Below are 25141 nucleotides of genomic sequence, written 5' to 3'. Positions count from 1 at the left end.
GTGTCCAATCTACCCTTAAAATGCCATCTATATAGAAAATGCCACCTACTTAGCAAGCAGTACATCATAGTTTTGGAAGTTTGGCTTAAAGTAAAATTTATTGGCCACTTAAAAAAATAAAGGAAAACCCTTTCGATGTGTTTCAAGAAAGCTTACCCAAACAAAATTTCCAAGATAATGCTTCCCAACACAATTCCACAATGTAAAAGATGGCCAATACAATACGGAAAAATTACACACCTCAGCTTTCAATAGTGATTTTTACAACAGTTACCACACTTACCACCCACAACCAAGTAAAGGCAATGAAATAGCTATTCTATGTGCTTGTATTTCTATAATTTTGACATATTGTTGGTTCTAATGACTCTCACACCTATCTGAATCATAAGTATCTTAGCAATCATGCAGAAGTGCTCTTTTAAGACCTATGCTATTTCCTTCCCAATATACGATTGTAAAATAATACAAAAAAACTCAAACTCCCCTTGATTAGAAACACTCACCATGCATTTCCCTTCAACCACTTGCTCTGCTTGTATGCCCAATAAAAATATGTGAGTATGCAAATCCTTTTATTTTGATGGGGTAAAATTAAGTATCAAAGAGGAATTATTATCAAAGCCCATCATATTAAAACTTAATCCCTACCATATACAGGGGGCGTTAGAGTGGGTGCATTTTAATTGCCGACATTCAGCGATACTCTGTGGTTCTGTTAGCGTGTGAAAAAGGTACTTTTGTATAACTTTATTTAAAGCAGGTCTGTAGGCCGAGGGATTACGCAAGGGTTTATGGGGGTGCATATCACCGTTGAAATCTCCACGCCTATTGTTCGCCAGTCGACAGGATTACGGATGCATCGTTGGATGCATCTAATAGGATTATAATCTCAAATGGACTCAGATTAAGACTAGGCAGTCATGTAAACAACCCATGATGCTAATGGCTCAAAGAAGTGTCCCCCTTTAACAAATACAAAGAGGTTAAAGGGTGGATTTTAAATACATTTGACTTAAAATGTATTTGGGTTTAAGCATTGCTGGTGTTTTTGTTCAATTTAGTTCAATTCCAGATGGGAGCATTGAGAAACAAAGGGTATTTGTGTAATCAAACTGTCAATTGATTTCAAGCTCAAAGTGTCCATGCATAATGCATGATGTGCTGTGTTTGTTTCTTTTGCTTGTTTTTGGAACTGTTGGGACAATGCGGCAAACACAACTAGATTTTGCTTTCTAATGCTTAGTGAATATTACTGGCCCAAAAAAGTGTTTGGAAAAATCAGATCTAAAAATGTATGAATTTCATCGCACAGGAAACAAAATATCAAACCGAGTGACATCTGCAAATAGATATTATTTATTGATGCAAATTTTAAGTTAAATACTGTATAAATGTTCATTTAAAACCCAACAATCTTCTTTTAGTAAATTGTGTTGCTTGAAGAGTGTGCTTGTACATTCTTTCTTTACAATGAAAGCTGCTTGCTTTGATATTTTGCCATCTGTGCATATTCAAGTTTCAATTAAGTTTGCAATTACTTTTTGGGGCCAGTGTGCACTCAAATTCAACTCTCAAAATATAATTATGATCCTCATAACTGCATGTCAATATATATATTTAAAATGTAAAATGACGACAGCTTTAATCTGCATAATTCAGACGATTAAGCATTGTAACGGTTCACTAGCTGGCTAAAAGTCGACTATCTCCTGTGCAACGCAGATATCCAGCAAGACCCTTCAGAAATGTGAGACATTTTAGTGCAAGCAATTTGTAATTTCAGTCAGGGCAATTGAGCATATTGTATCTGACTGTAGAGTGAAATGGAGAAGCAATGAGACGTGGACTATATTGCACTGGAACTAAAGAGCTGACACCTGTGCATGTGTGTGTGTGCATGTGTGCAAGGGCTTGACATCTGATCTGAACAACAAGATCCACCCTTCAATATATAATAGAAATAGAAGGAGGATTATATGAACATACAATAAGCAAATATAACAAACACACTCAATACTTCCACACACACATTGTATATGTGCACATGAATATATATCTGGAATAGAAACACACACAAACATACAAGCGTACTAATGTACACAAAAAACATGCTGGCAAACACACTCACACTCACATGCACACACACACACACACACACACACACACACCGGTTAGGCTGGCAGGGTCAGAGTGTATGACTGGGGTTATGTTGGGTGAAGCGGTCACATGTAAGGGGTGGAGTTTTGAGGTAAGGCAACGTATATCACTTTACGCTCACATTTTGCTCAGAAACTTATTAAGCTCTACTGTAAAATATCTTTAGGCATATCCACATTTAAACAATGGTCTGAATTAATTAAAAAATGGATTTAAAGCCAGCCATAAAAAGTATATATTTTATATACACACACACATTTAAAGCCAGCCATAATAAGTATATATACTGACTCCCGGTAAGCAACAGATCATTCAAAAGCAAGTTTATGTAATTTCTAAGAAGGCAATATTTGAATAAAAATCATAATGAAATCAGTTTTTCAGAGCATAACAAGGTCATGAGCAAAACTAAAGTAGAAGGGGATATTTGTTGTTTTTAAACATGAAATATTAATATTTAATATGATCATTTAAAACATGTGGGCGGCACTATACATTCTCAGGGTACCAAATTACATTAGTGTCAATGAAGTCAATGAGAATCAGCTAGACTTTTTAGTGGACCAGACATGCAAAAAATGCATTAAGATGTCGATGGAGAGAAGCAGAATAAAGGAACAAGGTCTGGGAAAAAAAAGAGAGAAGGAAACAACAGCAGAAGAAATGTGGATGAAAAGAACAAAGAAGAAAGAAAAGTTTGACTATGGTATAATATTCACCTTCACTGGGAATGACAAGTATGTAGGGCGTGGTATTTTGTCCCCTACCTATTACCACTAAGACAAGGTTTTACGTTCCAGGCCGGCATGCATGAGAGAAAAGAAGGAAAGAAAAAATAGTCTAAAGAATTATGCTTTCAACTTGATCATCTGAGCTTCCTTCCAGTGAGTAATATTTGGCTGGAAAGGAAACTGAAATGTATATGATACAACAGGTAGGCTAATGCGCAAGGGAAAATTAAAATTACTCCAGAATCATCTAATGGATATGACAGAGTAGGCATAAGAGTTAAAGAAAAAAATATATTTTTCCAAGTTGAGGCCTTATGTGGCTTTTGTCTGCAATTCTATGAAAACTGAAAAGAATAATAAAACTGTAATAAAAAATGTTCTAAAATAAATACATTTAGGGGGAATACACTAAGACTGAATTGCGTCGACTGCCATTTATTTGCATTTGCATTGTTTAAGCACTCGATTCAATAAAGGAATTATGCAAATGAGGTGCCTGTGCTAATGAGACTACAAAATGTGCGCTGAATTCAAAAATTGCATGTTACGATTCCCCATCTTGCATGTCAGTTCAGAGTGCTAAGATGTGGAGGATGCAGCAGATTCCTGCATTTTGACATACTTAACTGCGACCCACACACCTGAATTGGTTCTTTAAAATACAAAAAGTGCACTCTGTGATCACTAGAACATGAAGACAAACATATCTTAATGATATTTTGCTGACTGCCTACTCAACGTGGGAGGTAATATTTCCACAATAATCGTACCAGGCACAAAACACTGGCTTTCATGAATAAGGCGCAATCTTAAACCAGTTGCACACAAAAAAGAAATGTGTTTGAATTGAAATGAATGGAAATTACTTCATTTAAATACAGTGCAGTGCTATTTCATTCTCATTAAACTAGAATTTAGATGGAGAGTGAATAAGACGAATAAGGTTTTTACTTAAATAGAATGCGCAAAAGTCACGCAACCGTTTTAGTGAATTCACCCCGTAATCTAAACCTACTAAAAACTCCAACATTAAAAAGACAAGGAAAGGTAGAGAAACCTTTAATGTCTGTATTCAAGGCATCACCAATTTTAAACCATGTCTTTCTAAACAAAAGTAATTGTTTTTTTTACAATCATAAGAACCCAACTCAGGACGGATCTATCTGGGATATGAAAGGAAAACAGGCCATGGGAAGAAAAAAAAGCCTGACATGGAGCAAAATAAAAATGAGTTCAGCAAAACAAACAAACAGGTGTGTGCAGAAGCAAGCTTATTGAATAAGATGGAGAAAAAACCATAAGGTATGAAAGAAAACTGGAAAAGAACGAATGGGGAAGAAAAAAAATGCGATGAGGCTGAAGCGCTGCACGGCTATCGTGTCTCTTTATCCGTGATGTCCATTAAATAATAGAAAGTCTCTTGTGATTGCTCTTTTCCTGGAAGTGATTATGTAAAAGGGTCTTTTTTTTTTACGGAGAGAGGGGGAAATGAAATGGAGCAAAATAAACTGAACAAAATTGTTGGCCAGAGGCAGATAATCATGCAGGTAAAATAAAATGGGATTTCAGTTTTTTTCAATGAAACCGGGAGCGCTAATCTCAGTCTGATGCAAGTGAGGACTGTACAATGGAAAGAATTCGTCCTTTTTTAAATAGTTATACACCTCATCATGTTTAGTAATGGGTTCCACTATAAAATCAAAGGTCTATTAAGAATACAGAGGAAATAACATTTATAATATTAGATCTGCTTAATTTCAACCAAAACATGACTTGAGTTTCATTGAGTGTGTTGGGCTACAGGAACTTAAATTAAACAGAACTATCCAAATATCAACCCAGCCAAAGAACTTTTCCAAAGCATGTCTCATCTGAATATACAAAGAAACAAGCAAAATAAGTGAATAAATCAATAATAATAATAATAATAATAAAATGTGTCATTCATACAAACTAACAATAAGTGAAACAATTCTCATACCTTTGGTAGCTAGTCGCACACAGTTGATTTTGGTTTCCTGGAAGAGGAGAGGAAAGTTTGTGTTTTAATTAAATGTCAAAATGATACTGTATTGAGGAACATTGTTTTTGTCAAGCTTGAGTTATCTTAGTAATTGCAACACAATGAAGTGCGGGTTATTTTCCATCATGAGGTGCATGACATTAAGAAACAGTTAATTATATAACAACATTTCTAATGATAGTGAAGGATTCACAAATGCAGTGCTGAGGCCAAAACAGAGAGAAGCCAACATTACTGTTACATTTTCCCATGCATGTAAAGTCACTAGAGCTAAATTAAGTAAAGGCATTTAAGGTGACAAAACTTGTACATATCATACCACATATTATCGTATTTAAACAATAATATGAATACAACTGTTAATTTAGATGACAAAAAAACATTTCTATTTCTATTCTATTCTATTCTATTCTATTCTATTCTATTCTATTCTATTCTATTCTATTCTATTCTATTCTATTCTATTCTATTCTAAAACATTCATGGCTGCCTGGAATGCCAGTTATGATGATAAAAATCTCACTTGCATCCTTGGAATGCCATGTGTGGCGTGACAGGTGTTAATTAGTCGGCAGATTTCGGTGTGAAGTCTGCATGGAAGTTTAGAGCTCTGAGACAGGAAGCCAGATGCTACCATGTGTTTCTGTGAGCGTTTACAACAGCCTCTTGTTTTGAATAGATCTGCTGTCCTTGTGCACATCATCTCAGTTGACACGTAAACAATAATGCCTTCACATCACAGGGCCTTGAAAGGGTTTGCTAATGGTAATATTTCATTAAGTTATATTGTATAGCAGCCTGTGTTACACATCTGAAAAGTGTGCCAATCTCAGGGTAGCCACAGGGAGCTCTTTAGCATTCATCATTGTTTTCTTCCATGCTCATCTTTCTCTTTTAGGTAAACTACTGTCTTGGCGGAGCAACAGTTTGATGAGAATATTCTCCAAAAAAACCTCTGGTTTAATAGCACAGACATTTGAAGGTAACTCTATCGTTTATTACTAACACAGCAATGCAAGAATGCACTGCACTGGCTGAGCATTCACACCTGTGTTTGAGCACATGCTCAAGTGTGCTCATACCCTGATTAGTGCACTACAAGTTGCATTTGATAAAATCATCAGCTAAATGACAGCCTACTAATAAATAAATCTCACAAAATTCACTACTAATTGTTCTTTTTTGCTTTATTTAGCACCACTCAATATCACTTAAATGTATTCTGTATTAATCATTCAAATTAATCTGCCAACTGATTCTTTACACCGGTGATACGCCGGTGTTTTGCCAGATAGTGTATCTATGTATAATCTTTTTACTACTGTATCGTCTTTAAATCTTTGTTTAATTCCTTTTATAACTGTTTTAATTTTCCTTTCTGTGTAAAGCACTTTGAATTACCATAGTGTATGAAATGTGCTATCTAAATAAACTTGCCTTGTCTTGCCTTTCCTTTACAAGTACAGTATGTTGTTACCCAGGGACATGAAAAAAAAACTGACTAAAAAGTAGTTTTTTAGCATAGTAAATGCTTATTTTTTGCTATAAAGGTAACGTGGAATAAAACTTGATGCTATAGCTAGTGTGTGGTTGCTAAAATGCTGCTAAAATGGTATTCTGGGTGGTTGTTAGATGGTTACTTGCTGTCTCAATTCAAAAGAGTCAATCCTAGAGTCTATGACATTCGGACCCCTATGTACTGTAGATATGGCCCCAGTGCCTCCTTTAAAGTAAGTCTATGGGATTTATCATCTGCCAACTCAAAATCTTAAGTCTGATTGCTTAGAAAAGTAAAAGCACACATGTCCTCAACAGGACCCATGATTTCAGGTATCATTTGCATGCTGCAATTTATTAAATGACTAACCCTAACATAGTAGTAATGAAGCTCACCTTAGAAAACACCACTAATAAATCAGTCGGAAAAGCATACTGAAGAGGCAATACAGGCAGTCTCTCTCCTAGCATTTATTTTATAACTTCACTATGCCATTATCAGTGCCACTCTTCAGAAACATTAAAAGTCCCCTTGGCAACACTTCACTGCACGTATCAATTTGGCTCACGAGAATCAAAACCAATATGAGTTTCTTAAATACATCCAATGCTGATGAATGCAAACACAACACAGACCTCAACTCACACTGTTGACACTGAAGAATTAACCGTCAATGCAGTGGAAAAGGGCAAATACTAACATGTGACCTTGCTGTCAGTGGCGGTTTGTCCCATCTGATTGTGGCATTGAAGCAGGGGGTGGATTGACACAGTGAGGCAGAGAAGGGTCCATATGTGAGCAGACCATCTGTCTGTCACAGAGTGCTATCGGACATGCAGGGTCAAACACACTAGCCAATGTAAAATGGGTGAAAGTAATACTGTTCCAGTTTTAAGAGGATTTACCATGCAGATATGGATATATACTGGATATATATGAATAATGTTTTCATATAAAGATTTCTATTCCAAATAAATGCTGTTATTTTTTAACTTTCTATTCATCAACAATCCTTAAAAACAAAAATATGAATATGAATATTAAAAGCACGACTGTTTTCAACATTGATAATAAAAATAAAGTGTTTCTTGAGCAGCAAATCAGCATATTAGAATGATTTCTGAAGGATCATGTGACACTGAAGACTGGAGTAATGATGCTGATATTCAGCTTTGTATCACAGGAAGAAAATACTAAATTCAAATAGAAAACTTATTTTTAATTGTAACAATATTTCACAATATTACTGTTTTTACTGTATTTTATATCAAATAAATGCAGTGACTTCTTTCATTTTAACATTTAAACATTTTAAAAAAAAAATACTGACCATAAACTTTTTAACAGTAGTGAATGGCTCTCTGAAATATACCAAGGTTCTGAAATTCATGTGTTTACATGTTATTCTTTGGTACTTCCAAGAATACTATGATTGTACCATGGTAAGGTAAACTAACTGAGTAATCATCATGGTAAATGAACTTCAGTACCATAGTACATATCAAAACTATGATACCATCACTGAATTATGCTACCACTCCAGTAGTTTTTGTAAGAGAAAAGGGTGAGAGGAAGGAGGTGAGGGCCGCATGTTAACAGTGCTTCGTTTCTGAGAGCAGCCTGAGCACTGGGACTTGGGGAATGGAATAATAGGAGAGGGTCTCGGCTGATGGGAAACATCCCTACAGGAAGTGACAGCTGAGCTATACTGTCTGCCCCTCCAGTCAAATAATTCTCTGACAGACTGTCAAAGGCTTTTTACGATGACTGGGTAATGACGGGGTGAAAAACGCAGAGAGAGATGGAGAAAGAGGTATGAAAAAGAACAAATCGTAGCAGCTCAGGGGAAACTGCAAGGTGAGAAAAGAGACTTCATGTAAACATTTAACTCAATTATTACTGATAGACTACACTATTACTGTTGGCAGATCGCATATCAGTACTGGATTGTTACATTTTCTAAAGGAAAGGTAAGTGATGCTGGTCTGTGCAATGATGCTAAAGTGTTGTGGCTCATTATCAGGGTGTTGCTAAGGTATGGCAAGTTGCTCGTTTGCTATGGTGGTTAAGATAATCTGAAACAAAATTGTAGCAATAAAGAGAAATGAAAAAAGGGACATGCATGACAGTTTGCAAAGAACGTAAAAGCAAAAAGAGAGAAAATAAGATAATAACTCCACAGACCAATCCAACTGACTGCAGCTTGCTAAGCTTGAATGACACGTTTGCATTGATGTGTTTAAAAAGAACATGGGACTCTTATGACAAATGCTTAATGGTTAGCTTGAGAAGTTGAAGAATATGGATTTCATGTCACTGTCCAGCTTTTTGCCATGCCTACTAGAGCTAATCCACATGACAGCAGATTTACAGTCAATAAGTTTTTCTAGTTGGTCACTCACTCAATTCTGAAGCATGTTATGGATTAGTTAGTCATTACAGCATTTTCTTGACACGCTGGCCACAATTCTCTTCTGATGACAACAGCTACTGCTGGAACCCAGGAACACATATCTATCTATGGTAAACAAGTGAAAATGCATTGTTTTCTGCAAAATTTGGGCCAATAAATTGCAAACTGTATACGCTATAGACAAACTATTAATTTCCCCCAAAACCACAAAGCAACCACCCAGAACTCACTAACAATCACTAACAATGCCATAGCAATGACACAGCCATTCACACCATTAGCAACTATATCTTGGGACAAGAATGTCAGCGAGACTTAAACTCTTTTGACTTGGACCAGTAAGCAACTATCTAATAACCACCCAGAACACTCGAGCAACCACATAGCAACACCCTGGTAACCACCCACAAGACCTTGGGATGGAGAGTTCTGCACGGGCAAGCACTATTTGTTTTTGTTTAAATAAAAGTAAATATCTAGTTGTTTTCTATTTTTTAAATCTATTTATTTGTCATAATCAACTGTTGCATGTTGCACAATCAGGCTGATCAAAAAAATTATTTCCTAGAAGACGAACAAAAGAGAGATAACAAAATCACAAATTAAAGTGTATCACAATTTAAGCTGAGTTCATCCAGTTTCTGCAGTATTTTGAACAGATTTTGAAATGGATGCTCATAATTATGAATTATGAACACGGGTATGAATGATTACAACAACCTCCTGAGGCAATCATCTACACATTAGGGGCTCGGGAGGAACAACGCTCCAGTGAGAATGAATAAAAGAAACGTGCAGTACAAAATGACAAAAGAAAAGTGTCATCAGCCAGTCGTCTGGAGGTATTTGAGACAGCGGCGCTACAATTTCAGGAGCTGTTGCTTTCGAGAGTAACACCTCCAGTCTGGTGAAATGTATTACCAAGAGGATTAGGCAAAAGAAACTAAAAAAACAAAACAAAAAACAATGGCACGAGTTGCTTTTGCTGTCTATAGTCTTTCCATTAATACAGAGCACTCTGTTTTTCATAAAAAACAAAGGAAAGCATGACAGCTGAGTGCAGTGTTAGGTGTAAATGAAGAAAGAAACAGCAAGAGATCCTTAAAAAACGTGTGAAACAAGCACGAGACGCTTCAAAAACACTCCCATCCGCCGCAAGAGAGAAATGTTTTGTCTCCATCCAAATACTATCAGCCGCTGATGAACTGTACAGAACAACAGGAAGAGGGTGATATACTAATTAACCCTTGATTAAGGCTATTCCTATTTCATTTATTAAATTAAGAAGCAATTAATCATTTTCATGAACATATGAATACAGCTTATTATTTCACTGCACTTGTAACCAGTCCTACTCAATCCGCTTCGAGCAGGATTCGAACCGGCGTCTCCGGCATAGGAGGCGGGCGAGCTAACGCGCTAACGCACTAATGCGCCTCTTGAGGCCGGGGGAGTGAGGTTTACTTGCACAGCTTTTACTAGCTTGCCTCCGTTACGCTAACCACCATAAACCTCACTCGCATCCGGGTCACGCCACCAATGTAACTGGTCCTACTTGACCAGCTCCAAGCTGGATTCGAACCTCCATCTCCGGCATGGAGGCGGGCGTGCTAACAAAGATGCTAAAAACCACAATCTTCATTCCACATTGAGCAAATTAAAACTCTAAATGCAAATCTATTGGATAGTAGGCAACAAGGCACACAATTTGGACAGTTCATAGGGTTTTAAAATAAATCAATAAAAAAATCGAATCAATTAAAATAAATAGATATTAAAATAAATCAAAAAATATTAAAATAAAATAAAAACATACCAATAAACCAAAAAAACTAATAATAATCATCTTCATTTTATTATTCCTATTATCATTTGTATTATTATTATTTAAATTCTAAAGAGCATCTTGTACTTCAATTGAAAAAAGGAACATATGGCCTTTTCTTAAAATTTGATTTAGAAATATTGCTGCTAAATAAATATTTCTTAATTTATGTGACATGTCAACTGACCATTTAACACTTGACCATTAAACACTTTGTTTGCTTGGTTATTTTTTTAATAATAGCTGCCACACTCCAACAAACAGTGATTTCCCCTTTGACAGGTCGTGGCTTTTCAATGCAAGCTGTTTTCCTCTAGAGTGTTTGTTCCTATTAGAGCGACACGTCAGTGGAAACAAAGTGCCACAAACTTATCCTTTCACCCGCCACACACCGAAGACAGGACGTTCTTTGCGGGTTCCATTTTGTTAAAAGCTGCATGTGTCTGTTTCAATCTCTGTCTAGTGTGAGTTCAGCCACTTAAAGGAGTGAGTGCCTCTTCACAACTCCGTATCCCTCTTTCAGAACAAAAGACGCCTGCAGCGGCAATTACTTGCTCTTTTAGCCCGAGTGTCTGTGGTCCTGTTCACAAACACACCGGAGGGACAAAAGCAAGTGGAGGAATCCTAATTTAGCTTAGAACAGTTTGAGACCACTATTCCCCTGACTGTCCCTCCCCCTCTCGCCATCTCTGGCAAGACTGATGTGATAAAGTTTATCGAAAGCGACCTGGTGCTATTAGCAGTGCCAGGAGAAGCTCTGTGGGCAGCGGCGCTCTGAGATGGCATCGTTTATGGACTGCTGCTACACTGAGAGATCAAGAAATCACAGTATTTTTGTCTTTAAAGGTCGAACTGAAGATGAGGAGGAAGCAGCCTATGATTGGCTTAAACAGAGATAAGGAAAAGTATTTTAACACCACCAAAATTACACACTTCATCTTTAAGCAAATGAAAAGGCCTTTAAAAGTCATGCTGGCATTTCGCCTCTATGGGAAGTATTAATGATGACTAGCAAATTTAATGTGGACTACAGTTCCCTGCTCATGCTGACATTATAGAGCAAAGATCGTTCATTAGAGAGCATTGCATTCTATTACTCATTAGAAATGATGTTCTGGTTTTATGAAGTAACTTTTACAGTGGCCCCTACATGTATTTGGACACTTAAGTGACACTTTAACATCTCTGAATGTTTAGATATATTGGGATACACTGAAAAAAAATTGATAGAGAAAGACTTTGGATATTTACAGCTTTATTTTTTACAGTTTAATACAAGACTTGAAACGTGCACTTGGTGTGATATTTTGTTATCCAGTGTAATCATATTATTCAGACATTATTAAGTGATGCTTTATTGTCCCAAAACATTTTGGGGACACTTTATAAAGCAGTGATATTGTTTTCTATTTTTATGCTTAAATATAATTTATGCACCAAATGCATCAAGTCAATAAATGAATCGACTAATGACAACTGCTGGATCAAGCCGGTTTAGCTATCAATATGACAGGTAATCTAACCACCGAATTGTAGTGTGAATTTATTTGTTACTTTGCGCCGTGGAATAGAAAAAAAAAAAAATCAAATGGCACACATTTACACCGAGCGTTTCTCAAACACACTTGGAACAAGGTAAGTTGAAAACAAATCTGAACTACCAACCTAAATCCATATTTTATGCATGAATCTCCAATCAAATTATCTGGGTCACGGTCTGAGGTTGTTTTTGAGTGCTTTTCTCCAGCCGCCTGAGACTGAGAGATCGAATTGAATCAAATCCAATCAAATCGGGAACCACATACTTCAAAATGCAGTGCAATGCAATGCAGCAGGCCCAAGCAGAGCCTTTACAGAGCGCATTATACCTGCTAAATGCTAATGTGTGAAATATATATATATATATATATTATATATATAGGTCATGTTCTACTAGACTTTTTACCATGATGAGAACTTGGGGGAAATATGCTTGACTGCCATGAAGATAATGACATTGCAAAGAAGTTTAATTTTTAAAATATATTTCATCATTTCATTATTTTTTATTCTGGGGTGAAACATGACAGAGCCAGGATTCATGAGATTTCCAAATCAATACTCAAGCGTCAACATTTATCAAGAACAATGAACTGGTAAATGAATTAAGTAAATGAAATACTCACCCCATTGGCTTTGCTCAGGGCCTGAAAGTAAATGCTGTAGCTTTTGGCTGGTGACAGCGGTGCGTTCCAGTAGCCATTATAAGTCTTGTTATCTCCTATAGTAAAGGGCTGTACCACAGCAAGGCTAACAGGGGGAAGTTCAGCAGCGAAATAGTGAGGTGAATCCAAGATGGAGGCATTTCTGAAACTAACAGGAATGGAGAAACACTCCAACAAATCAGCGGCTCGGCGAACTTTCTTCTTCCGTTCCTCTTGAACCACCACTTGATAAGCACTAGAGAAAAAATAAGTTGCATTAATGAACTAAATATCAAAACAAGGACCTAATATGTCATTATTGTAGTTTCTCAAGAATATTAATGAAGAGGCTCTATTTAAATAGGTTTTTTTTTTAAGTAAAACATGAAACCTGTTCACAGACATTTAATGAGAAACAAGATATTCAATGAGAAAACAGTAGGACATGACTTGATTCAATGCACTGGGAATAATAAAAACTACCCTTCGTCTTAAGAATAACATGCACTGATGAATTGTGCACAATAAGACCAGCAGCATAGCATTAAGAAAAGTAAAAAGTGTCAATTTTGAGCATACTGTATGTTTGCCGCCTCTTGATTTGGGAAATATCTTCAGCTAGTGATGACACATCCAAAAAAAGAGAGAGGCAGTTGTGTCCAAGGTAATTTAACATGCCATTAAAACCATCAAGAAATTCTCTTCCCGTAGCTTTCTAAGAATCACAGAAGGCCCTGTAAACCATCAAGAATTCTCAAAAGCTAGCAACTAGCTGCTAAACACCTCTATTAAACTCTCTTTTTGAAAAGAAAAAAAACTCTTTAAACCTGCATGAGATCCAAAAATACACACAGCTTCTCCTCATGAGAGAAAACTATGAGGCAGGCGATGCGGTAGAGTGCCAGCAGAGGGAAATCTCTACTACGGTAATTAGCTGGAGGGGAGGTGTGCATGGGGCTTTTTGAAAGTGCTCATCATGGGGAGGGATTGGAGAGAGGCATGATGTGTGTGTTTCAGAACACGGTGAATAGATAAGGACATTTTTTGAGCTCCCTGTGCTAATAGTACTTGTTTGCAATTACGTGGTCTTACGCCAAGAACATACTTCCCAATTATGTGCAATTAGGGAAATGTCTGTTTCGCCGAAAAGATGTGGCAAATTATCCTAGCCTCTAATCTGGCATCTTTCATAAGGGATAATTTCCCATGACCAAAGAGGCCTGCCTGCTTTTCTCTTTTAAATACACAGGATCTCCATTTCAAACTAATGGCTTTAAGTGCACACTGGATGTCGTGTGTTGTGTGTCCGCTTTAACCTCGGTCGAAAGCTTCTGTAATTATAAACAATTTTCAGTTGTGGATTTTTCATAAAGACGCTTATGGATTGCCAGGGTCATATGCTTTATAGAGCACACTAACAATGGAAAAACATCCCTAACAGTGGCAAAATTATTTCCCCACTTGCTTATTATTAAACATGCATCAGTTTTTTAGGTTTTTGTTTCACCCTTAAATATATTAAATATAAATATGCAAAAATGAATAACAACTCAGTGCATGCAATCAAATAATTGTCATAATTACTGATGAACTCCCATTGCACATCAACTGTGCAGTTCTTCCAAGTTAGTGGCGACTTGCAATTTCGAGAATTTGCCAAAATCTGTTGCACATTCACAGACTGAATTTCCACACAGAGAAAGACTCTGTTTGTGTGCCAAAACAGAGCCAAATGGACCAGGATCCCCTCGAAGGCTTAGCATACAAATGATGCTTATTTGAATGACTGCATTTAAAAACCCTCAGGACCCCGAGTGAATCAACAGTAATGCACTTCTTCTTTCAGACTATGTGCTGGACCCCTCTTTGATGATTGGAGAGAAGGATCATGGGTAATTTAGTGTATTCTTGTGTGTTTCGCATCTGTCTGCAGATTTAAAAATAATTTATTTTTAATAGCTGATGTTTGGACCAACTTTCAGGCTTCTATCTCGTTCATTTATTAACAGCAAATTACGAATTTAAATTCACTCATCATATCCTGTCCTCTCTATATTGACATTTGAATAAAAGTGTCAAAAGACCACAATTGACAAGTACTTTCTAAGACAATGTGATAATTGCACACACTATTAATCAAATGTAAAACAAATAAGCAAAATAGATTGGACTGGCCAGTGGCATGATGAGAGGCAAACTCACCTGACAGGAGCCCCTCGTGATTGGGCTGGTTTTAAGAGGACGGTGATTGTCGTATCTGTCTCATTGAGAGGAGAGTCGGTCTCATATTCAGGCATGGATGGAGCTGCAGACACAGAATTATGTTAAAGGACAAGGACTATAAAGAAAGAAAGGATATAAAGAAATCACATACTGTATAGCTCAGAAAACCTCATCTCAAGTGACAAGGACAAATGGAAGAGAAACAGATGTCTAAAAACTTTTATAAAAAGCACTTTTTGTCTAAAAAGCCCTTATTTTCAGTCTGTGTAACACAAGCATGAATTAAGCGTATTTGCAAGTATAAAATGACCATATAGTATACGGTAGTGGCCAAAAGTGATATCCAGCCTAGGAAATGAGACATCTTCACGCTTTATTCAAATATTATATTTTAATCTAAATTATTATGTAATAATATAACATAGTTGTGTAAGTAAATTGCTTTATTTGTGATAACACTGTGAAACCTGCCAAATTGTGTGATATCATTTTTGGCCAGGCTGTCAAACAAAGAAATTATGAACATGTGCAAGAATAAGAGAAAACCAATAAAATATTAATATCTGATTATGTTGTAGTCAATGTGTGCTTTTTCCTGTGAGCTTTTTGTTTTTCTATGCATTTGTTTTGCATATTAAAATAAAACCTGTAACTGCAATTACTTGCTCTTTTAGCCCGAGTGTCTGCGGTCCTGTTCACGAACACACCGGAGGGACAAAAGCAAGTGGAGGAATCCTAATTTAGCTTAGCTAATTTAGCCTGTGTTGTCTTAAAACACTTTTTTTAGACAAATACCTTGACCAAGTTTAGTGTTTTGTTCTTCCTTCATATTTGAAATATTAAAAGAAAATCTATACAAAAAAATATCCTCATATTTTGATGGTTTAATCAAACTTACAGTGTCATAAAAAAACAAATACCCCCTCCAGACATGACTTTTGGCCACTACTGCATGAATGCTCCACTGTAAGTACTGTACAACTTCTTGACTGTTTTTACAAACTAAGAGATATGTCGAAGTTGTTGTCTGTGTCTGTGTGAGTTTAGCTTGTTTTGAAGCCTGAACTCAGCTGCCATTCAAACCCACTATGTTTTAATATTATGTATAATTAATATTCATGCTTTTGTAAAAACATTCATTTCACAGTATTTACTCCTATTAGAAAGCATACCGTTTGGAAGCCTTACTCAGAGGTCATTACTATGTAATCATACTGAAAATGTCACTCTCTCATTACAGTGTTTAGATTCAGTGAACAATACGGTTTTAATAAATGGTGTCTGGCGTGCTGCACAAATGCCACGTCATTATGAAACGGAACGAACTGACAGCCGTGGGCCACAGAAATTGGGCTGAACTTGTGGAGGATGTTGTTTACGATTCATGTTCTCATTATTCCGTTCACTTTACATTAACTGTATTCCAACGATATTCATTCCAATAACACAACACGCTAATGAGATTTTCGCTCCAGCAAAGCTTCTTTAAGATACAGGAAAAAGTCAAAATGACAAAACTAATTATGCAAATTTTAGCAATGCAAGTGATAATTAGGTAAGCAATCAAATGAAGCTTATTTAACCCAATCAGTTCATGTTCTCTGAAATAATTTCATACATTATCATCAGTCTGTCCGACGTGAATGCTCTATATCCATGAAGAACAAATGTCTGTCACATTAACTCAATTAAAATGGAACCTGAGGGTCTGTTTTACCATAATTGTGTATAATTATCACTTCACTGTTGGAAAATACCCAACAATCTGAGCTGAACCCTTGCCTGAAACCCTCACCTGCGATCTTGGTGGCTATACGGCTGGTCACGGGTGGGCCGAAGCCTTTGTTCGTGCTGGCTTTCAACGTAAAGTAGTATGTGGTGCCAGGATATAACCCAACGAAGAGATGATGGGTCTCATTTTGGAGTTTGAAGACCCGGCCACGTTGTGTTGTCAAATCTGCACTGGGGTCCAGGGAGCCAAGAGCCTTATAGGTGATCTAATGAAAGAGACAAGTCCATTCGATTATCACAATCACTTCATCAAGAGTCTTGGAGATGCAGTGGAGACAAAAGCATGCATACAACAAATGTATAATACTAAGAAATTACAATTATGACATAGTTTGTTTACCATTATGTCGTTTCAAACCCAAATTTCTTTTGTATATTTGTATCGGTGAAGAGAGAAAGTCATACGGGTTTGGAGCAACATGAGGCTGAGCAAATAACAGAGATTTTGGATGAATTTTTCCTTTAAGCATTATTCTTAATAACATCAACCTTTTGAAACACGTAGAGCAATTTAGCACTGAATTTTTTTTGTTTTGCTGGATCTCTTTCAGTTACTTTGGCTTTTTTGCACTTATTTTCTCTCCAAATATTTGAGAGAATTTCAGTGACTAGAAATACATCCCAAATACAATATTCTGCTAACAATGAATAACAAGCACATTCAGTGCACTGTGCTGTAAATACAAGCTGCTTATTAAAACACTTTTACGTGGATCTGCTTCAAACATGTATATGTTGGAAAACAATATCCAGCAAAGAATCAACATGCCCCAAAACAATTACTAAACTAGGTTACAGATAACCATTGTCATGCTAAGACGCGCATTCGTCATATCTCAGAGGAGGCTGATGGAAATTGATGGTCACTGTGTATATGGGTAATCAAAACATTTTAGCCCTGACGTTTCACACTTCATAACTCCATTCCACAATTCAAATCAAATAAATTGACAGCTGGGTGCCTGGCAGGCCTGCTGCCTAAAAGCTTTTCATGCATAGTGGAGTGATTCAGAATGCCCTCTAAACACTCTCTCTCTCTCTCACACACACACACACACACACACACACACACACACACACACACACACACACACACACACACACACACGCTCATGACTGCTCACTGACCACAGGCAAAAAAAAAGAGTCAGGAGAAGCAAATCTGCACATTCAAACCAAATATCACTCCAGAAAATCCACACACACGTACAGACACAAACATGAGAGAAAGACGCAATGATGACATTTTTCAGACATCAGAATAAGACGACTTGTCATTCTAGTGATTCTGAAATTAAAAATAATATGACATCTACATGCTGTTTTTTTTTTTTTTTTTTTGGAGCTTGACACTCCTGGAATATACACTACCACTATATACAGTGTGTATATTTAAAATATATAAGACATGTAGTAACAGTCTCCAAATATAGGTTTTCCTTTTCAAACTAGTATCACATTTTTATGCTTTCCAGTGGCATAGTTTTGATTTAATATGCTATCATGTTTAATGTTCGGTCAGTAAATCACACAGTGCCACTGAGGTGTGGCGGAGCAGCCCGATGTAATATACTGCCAAACACAAGTTTACATGTGTTATGGATTATAAATCAGTCTTAATAGAGAATTACAGCCTGAATGTTGCTTTTACAGCTGACAATTTACTGTACATGTGAACTGAAATGTTTAAACCCTCTTCATGCCTGTTTGGACAGGTATTTCCCTCTCTTAACGTTATAAACAGCATGCTCAATTCAAAAGACATCATCCCATTCTTATTTTTGCTCTTAAATGTAGCCTTATCTTGCCACAGACAACATTTTTGACTTATCTCTCAGTTGAGAAAAACATTTAAAAAGTTGAAGCAGTCAGTTAGATACTTTCACAGGTTTTCCTGTAAATGAAAGGGCATTAGTGATTGATGGCAGGCTTTTTATTAAAGGTGTTTTTAAAATATCATCTATTGCCTTTAGCATAGCTCCTGTGTAAATTTGTGCCCTTGTTCAGTGTTAATATACTCAGCCAACAGCGGGTCGTATTGTTCTTCACAGCCCAATGAAAAAGAAACCGTGAGTTGGCTGAAGGGTATTGTTCATGTAATATACAAGCAGCTGGATAATTCGGCTGTAAACTGAGATAGGTAGATAGGTAGGTAGGTAGGTAGGTAGGTAGGTAGGTAGATAGATAGATAGATAGATAGATAGATAGATAGATAGATAGATAGATAGATAGATAGATAGATAGATAGATAGATAGATAGATAGATAGATAGATAGATAGATAGATGTGTCCTGCACAAAATTGTCCAGTATTATATTCCAGTCACTAAATGAAAAATAAATAAATAAATAAATAACCATAAGAGATCAATAGGCCTTCAATTACTCTGTCATCACTTAAATGTCCTGACGGGGAAAAAACACAAGGGATGATCAATCCTGTAAAAGACTGAAAGTATGAAATGAATAGGCGAGGATGGGGGATCTATCTCTTGTTCTCGCCTGTCCTCCCTCTCTCTTTTCAGACTCTGTTGTCAGGGGAGACAGGAAGTGTTGGCCAGGGGGCATTTGATGCCACGCGACAGACTGCTAAAAGTGGCCTAATGCACTACTGAACGCACTGTGGCTCTCTGTTAAAAGAGCCGCTTGAGTTTAATTGACCACAGCTGATTTGAAAAGGGTTCATTTCCCAGTTCAGTAAGGCAGCGGAGATGGGAATGCGGAGAAAACAGCCCTGTTTGTGGGAGATATTGGATTTATGGCTACTTTGCTTCAGCAATAAGGGGAAAAAAAGAGAGAAATGCTGTTCCAAAACATAGTGAGCGGCCTTTTAAGGCATCATGTGCACTTGCAACAAAAAGGTTAAGTACTCTGCCTATTAAGGTACCTTGTTTTGGCTAAATGCATTGTGATGCAAAATGAAAAGCTCAATAAATAATTACTAAATTATTATGTATAATTAAAAGTTGAGTATAATACACATTATTAGGTTTTTTATGTGTTTTATGCTTATTAGAGTATACACTCTCAGAAAAAAAGGTACAAAAGCTGTCACTGGGACAGTACCTTTCAAAAGGGTTCTAATATGTACCATTTAGGTACTAATATGTACACTTTTGGTACCAATATGTACCTTTGAGGGACTAATATGCACTCTTTAGGTACAAAGGTGTACCTTTTGAAAAGGTACCGCGCCATAGTGACAGCTTTTGTACCTTTTTTTCTGAGAGTGTACCATGGCATTAGCAACATGCTGTTGTCCCAAGTCTTCTGAGTTGCTGCCTATATAACTTGTTCCTTATCAGACATTTATGAGAAAAGTAGGCAAAAACCCAAGCTGGATTGGTTAGTAATTCCTCGGCAGGAGCCTCGTTGAAGCTAGTCATCTCTTGAGATTTATTATTGGTAAACAGACATGCTGAGAACAGAATATTTAGTATTTTGTAAGTTTTGAGGGTTTGGGATGCCAGAAAGAAACTAGGTTACACAACATTTGGTGTAGAAAATAATATTGCACTCAATTCTGCATGCATAAAATATAAAATCAAAAAAGTATAGAAGAAAATGCAGCACTATACAAACACTAGAAGTATAATAGTAGTAACAGTCAGACAGAGTTCCAGTTCAAAATTTAGAGAATTTCCATATTTTATCTGCCAAACAGATTCCACAAACTATGCAAATTTCATACACAAATAAAGTGGGATTTTCTGCATCTATGGTTAAAAAAATAAAATATGTCCCCAAGTCCCCCAGTGAATCTCTGCAATTTCATCACTGCTTTAAACAATGATAACAGACAACTCATTCAAATAATGGTGCAGTGTTCTTGTAACAAAAAAAGTGTACAACAATCGTAGAGAAATTAGTGGAAAATGTCTATAGACTTTGTGATACAAATTTCTGTCCCCCTAAAAGTAAAAAGTACACATTACTTTCCATATATGACTCAGAAAAAAGCATGCACAATATGCTCATGAATATTGTGTTTGCTTGCTACTAAAACTCTGAATATCTTTCAAAGATGTCATAAACCGGACAAACCCAGTGACTACAGCTCACTGCATCAACCGGGTACGTCCTTCTTCCCTGCCGACTACTAGCAATGATACACTAATGTCTGCTGTGTTGGACAAAACAAGAGCACTTAAAGCTCACTGTCTCATGATACACGACAAATGGTAAATAAAAACAGCACTCATAACATTAACCCAGATTTAGACCTTCCTCCAGCTGTCTCTAGACCACACATGCAGGACCGTGAGCCCATTAACCGGGTTTATCTGCTCTAGAGAGCTAGGGGTTACTGCTTCTCTTAACTCGAGTGCTTGCAACTCAACCGTTTATTGATGGAAATGAAAACAACACCATGGCGTGAGGAGGGTGGATGTGCACAGGTTTTCCTCTATCCCGTAAGGGCAGAACAGGCTGTTCATCTTCGTTAGAGGTGAAAACTTTCCCCACTACATCATCACACAGAACGACAGCTCTTTACTTTGACTTATTTAGAGACAAAAAAGAGATTTTTACTTACAAAAGACTACTATGGTGGTACCGTGGTACATCGATGTCAAATAATAATACCATGGCACTGAATTATAATTTTTATATACTATAGTATTTACACTAATATTCAAAAGTTTGCGATCAGTGTGATTTTTTTTATTTTTTGAAAGAAATCTCATGCTTAGCAAGGCTGAATTTCTTTGATCAAAAATACAGTAAAAACAGTAATATTGTGAAATATATCAAAATATTTAAGAGTTTTTTTCTATTTAAATATATTTTAAAATACAATTCATTCCTGTGATGCAAAGCTTAATTTTCAGCATCATTACCACAGTCTTCAGTGTCACATGATCCTTCAGAAATCATTCTAATATGCTGATTTTTGCTGCTCAAGAAACATTTCTGATTATTATTAATGTTGAAAACTGAATGTTGATTTTTTTTTTGTGCAAACCACTTTCTTTTTTTTTAATTCTTTGATAAATAGCATGTTCAACAGAACAGCATTTGTATTATAAATGTCTTTATTGTCACATAGCCTACTTGCTGAATAAAAGCATTACCTTGTTTTGCTGATGCTAAACTTTTGAACAGCAGTGTACATTCTAAGAATACTATGCAATCATGATCATGAATTACCATGGTATCATGACCCTTACAAAGAAGTACAATGTACATTTCTGATGGTAATACTATGGTACTTTGAAATTATTGTACCATGTTTTTTAAATGATACTCCATTGTACTTTTAAGAATATCATGGTGCTATATGTCTAAAATACCATGATAGTACTGTGGTACTTTTTTGTAAGTAGTGCAAAAAGCCATGGTATAATACCATGGTACATTTCGTTACATTTTTTGTTGATGAATATTCTTAATCCATAATATTTACATGATGCTTCATGTAAAGGGTATAATACAATGGTACATTTTTGTTAGTGCAGTATAACTTAAAATGCAATGTTAAACTATACTACAATGGTGCATGGTATGATAGATATGGTACACTCAAGTTTCTGCATAAATAACAGTAGCCGCAGAGAGTGTCAATATCCCTGTCCATCACTTCTCCAAAGAAAAAACCATCAGACATGTTCTTTCTGTAAACAAAGTGGGTGGTTTGTTTCCATGTAACTCCAGACAGGAAGCCATCAGAAACGGCATACGAGACACAGCGGAGGGGGAAAGACATCACGTCATCGCAAACTCACAACATGTCACGCAAGTTAAACAAAACAAAGATCAAGAATTAAAAACCAGGCGTGTGTAGAAATGTTCCGCTATTTACTCTTCCTCATTTGCATGGAGATAAAGAAAAATAAAGAAACATGAGGACAAAAGACACCTTCCTTTTACACAACTCAGTGTTGATTAAGGAGCTGTTGAGGATCTTCTCTGTCTTACTTTCCCTGCGCCTTTCATATGCACACTCTTATTTTGTCAGCAAAGCAATTAATTTCTGAAAGGCTTTGATGGTTTGATAACAGGAGGCTGTTGTGCAGAGAAATGAAGGCAGAGGAAACATACAGAGAGAGAGAGAGAGAGAGAGAGAGAGAGAGAGAGAGAGAGAGAGAGAGAGAGAGAGACAGAGAGAGAGAGAGAGAGAGAGATGGGGGGGTTGATCAAAAGTATGGATTTTGATGCAGGACATCTCAGGTACTCAGAGACTGATCTGAAACCTATCTATCTGTCTATCTATCTATCTATCTATCTATCTATCTATCTATCTATCTATCTATCTATCTATCTATCTATCTATCTATCTATCATATAATGTGTACAGTATATAGCCTATATATACATATAGATAGATAGATAGATAGATAGATAGATAGATAGATAGATAGATAGATAGATAGATAGATAGATATGTTGTTTTGAATATGCTTTATATATAAACAGTATATTTTTATACATTTATAATAACATAACACAGTAATTAAAGCAATACATATTCATGTGGTTTATATAGTGCATTTGATGATATATAATACTACATATGAAGAATAAATGTTTAAAATATTAAGGGTATCATATACAGTATATTGCAAATAATCTTCCACACTATCAAAAAAAAAAAAAAAAAAAAAACTATACATTTTTAATGTTTTTATTGCTATTTTTTTGCACCTCTATTTTAGTTCCTTCTTTGCGAGTCCAAACTTTTCTAAAGCTGTTAAGCAAGAAACTTGCTTGCTACAAACAGGGTCTTTTTGTGACCCTTCCGCTGCATTCATCTCCGCACCTTCCCTTTCCTGCCTCTGAGCTCTTTGTCCTAAGTCTAATTTGTCTGAATCACTAAAAGCGAGGAGAGGAGGCATACGGCTGCTCAGATCTCCAGGATAATTCTATTGGACGCTTCTAATTAAATCAATGAGGGCTATTATAGCAATTATCCGGCCAAATGGGACTGCATTGTGTCCGCTCGATACATTTAGTAAATTCTGTCAATCTTCTTATCACCAAGATGGCAAATGCAGTAACCCCATTTTAATGATGTTGCAGAATATACGCAATGTCTCGCGTGTGGTTTCTCTTCCTCATCAAATCAAAGAGATTGTGAGGCTCTTTTGTGCCTCCAGCCCACTCAAACACACACACAATAAAGCACAATCTGGCCATAATTAGTTTTTGTCATGCAGTGACTTCATTTCTCTGCTTGTAATGTGCATTACAATAAATATGCATGTATATCCATAAGGCTGTCCAACAAAATGTCCAGTAACAGAAAATGACTTTTACCAAAACGTATACTGCTACCTGATTTTACCACAGAAATACACAAATAAAGATAACTGTTCTTACTGTGTTAACAATCACCATTGTGCCCTTGAGCCAGGTACTTAACCCAAGTTATTCAATAACTGTACAGCCTACCTTACTTATAAAAACTTCAATATAAGTACAAGTTAGATTGTGTGTCAATATGGGAAAAAACATTCAAGCCGCTCAAAACCTTCATCTCTGCTGTATAGAAGCAAATAAAATAATATAAAATATATATATTTAACATTTCCTCACCTCATAGAGAGTAATGACTCCGTTAGTTTCATTCGGGGCCTTCCACTGCATGAAGATTTTCTCCTCGTATGGGCCTGTCTGAATGGACTCCATAGGAATGGGGCCAGGAACTAGTATAGACACACAAACACACATTCACACACATTTAGCATTCTAGGTTACATTTACAAATGTTTAGTCAACAGTATTGGATCTATAATTCAAACACTCTCCCATTAAATCAACACCTTGATACAAAAAGTGATTGTTTTGAGAACAGAGGTGACGTAGGGTGACAGGAATGGCTTCTGTTGCTGGGTAAAAGGTAAAGTGAGGTGAGCAGAGATTGGCTGACTAAAGAAGTAAAACTATGTCAAACACACCTCAGCCGCAATATTCGAAGTGTGAATTGTAACAGCTTTGCTACCCTTCAGTACTGAGAGGTGTTAACAAGTGCTACGAGTACAACTGCGCGCATTTGCGTGTGTCTATTTGCATATTTTGTGTGCACATCCCCTCTGGCACACATTGCAAGTTTTCCAAATATATTCTTGTTAGAACATCATTAACACCCTAAAAACCTGTTTCCAAGATGTCATCATCCACACAAAGCTTCATCCTGCTCTCATATGCCAGCATAGCATTTTCAGAGATGCTATGACGTGACAATTTTATAAATCAACATGCAAATGTGCTAATTTGTGCCAGTTTGACAATAGCCCATACATTATGTTAACTTGAGGCTAGTTGTCTTGGTTTGTGTCTTTAACTTGACTGTTAGCG

At 36.5% G+C, this 25141-nt stretch overlaps 1 protein-coding gene across 16 annotated transcripts in view; it reads right to left on the bottom strand.

Moving 5' to 3' along the window:
* The window catches only part of ptprt (protein tyrosine phosphatase receptor type T), a 250044-nt gene that overhangs the window by 84239 nt on the left and 140664 nt on the right, over positions 1-25141 (bottom strand). For 9 of the 16 annotated variants that reach the window (XM_079883834.1, XM_079883839.1, XM_079883832.1 and 6 more), the window contains exons 9-14: positions 24380-24489; positions 16852-17053; positions 15036-15138; positions 12816-13089; positions 4873-4909; positions 2880-2936 (exon numbers count right to left, since the gene is read on the bottom strand). In XM_079883834.1, the coding sequence (XP_079739960.1) occupies positions 2880-2936; positions 4873-4909; positions 12816-13089; positions 15036-15138; positions 16852-17053; positions 24380-24489 (783 nt within the window). The remainder of the gene's footprint in view (positions 1-2879; positions 2937-4872; positions 4910-12815; positions 13090-15035; positions 15139-16851; positions 17054-24379; positions 24490-25141) is intronic. The other 7 variants (XM_079883833.1, XM_079883831.1, XM_079883841.1 and 4 more) reach the window with 2 other exon arrangements.

Source organism: Squalius cephalus (assembly GCF_949319135.1).
Source record: "Squalius cephalus genome assembly, chromosome: 10".
Classification (NCBI taxonomy): domain Eukaryota; kingdom Metazoa; phylum Chordata; class Actinopteri; order Cypriniformes; family Leuciscidae; genus Squalius; species Squalius cephalus.
The sequence above is the reverse complement of the archived record's forward strand: the minus strand, read 5'-3'. Positions and strand labels throughout refer to the sequence as shown.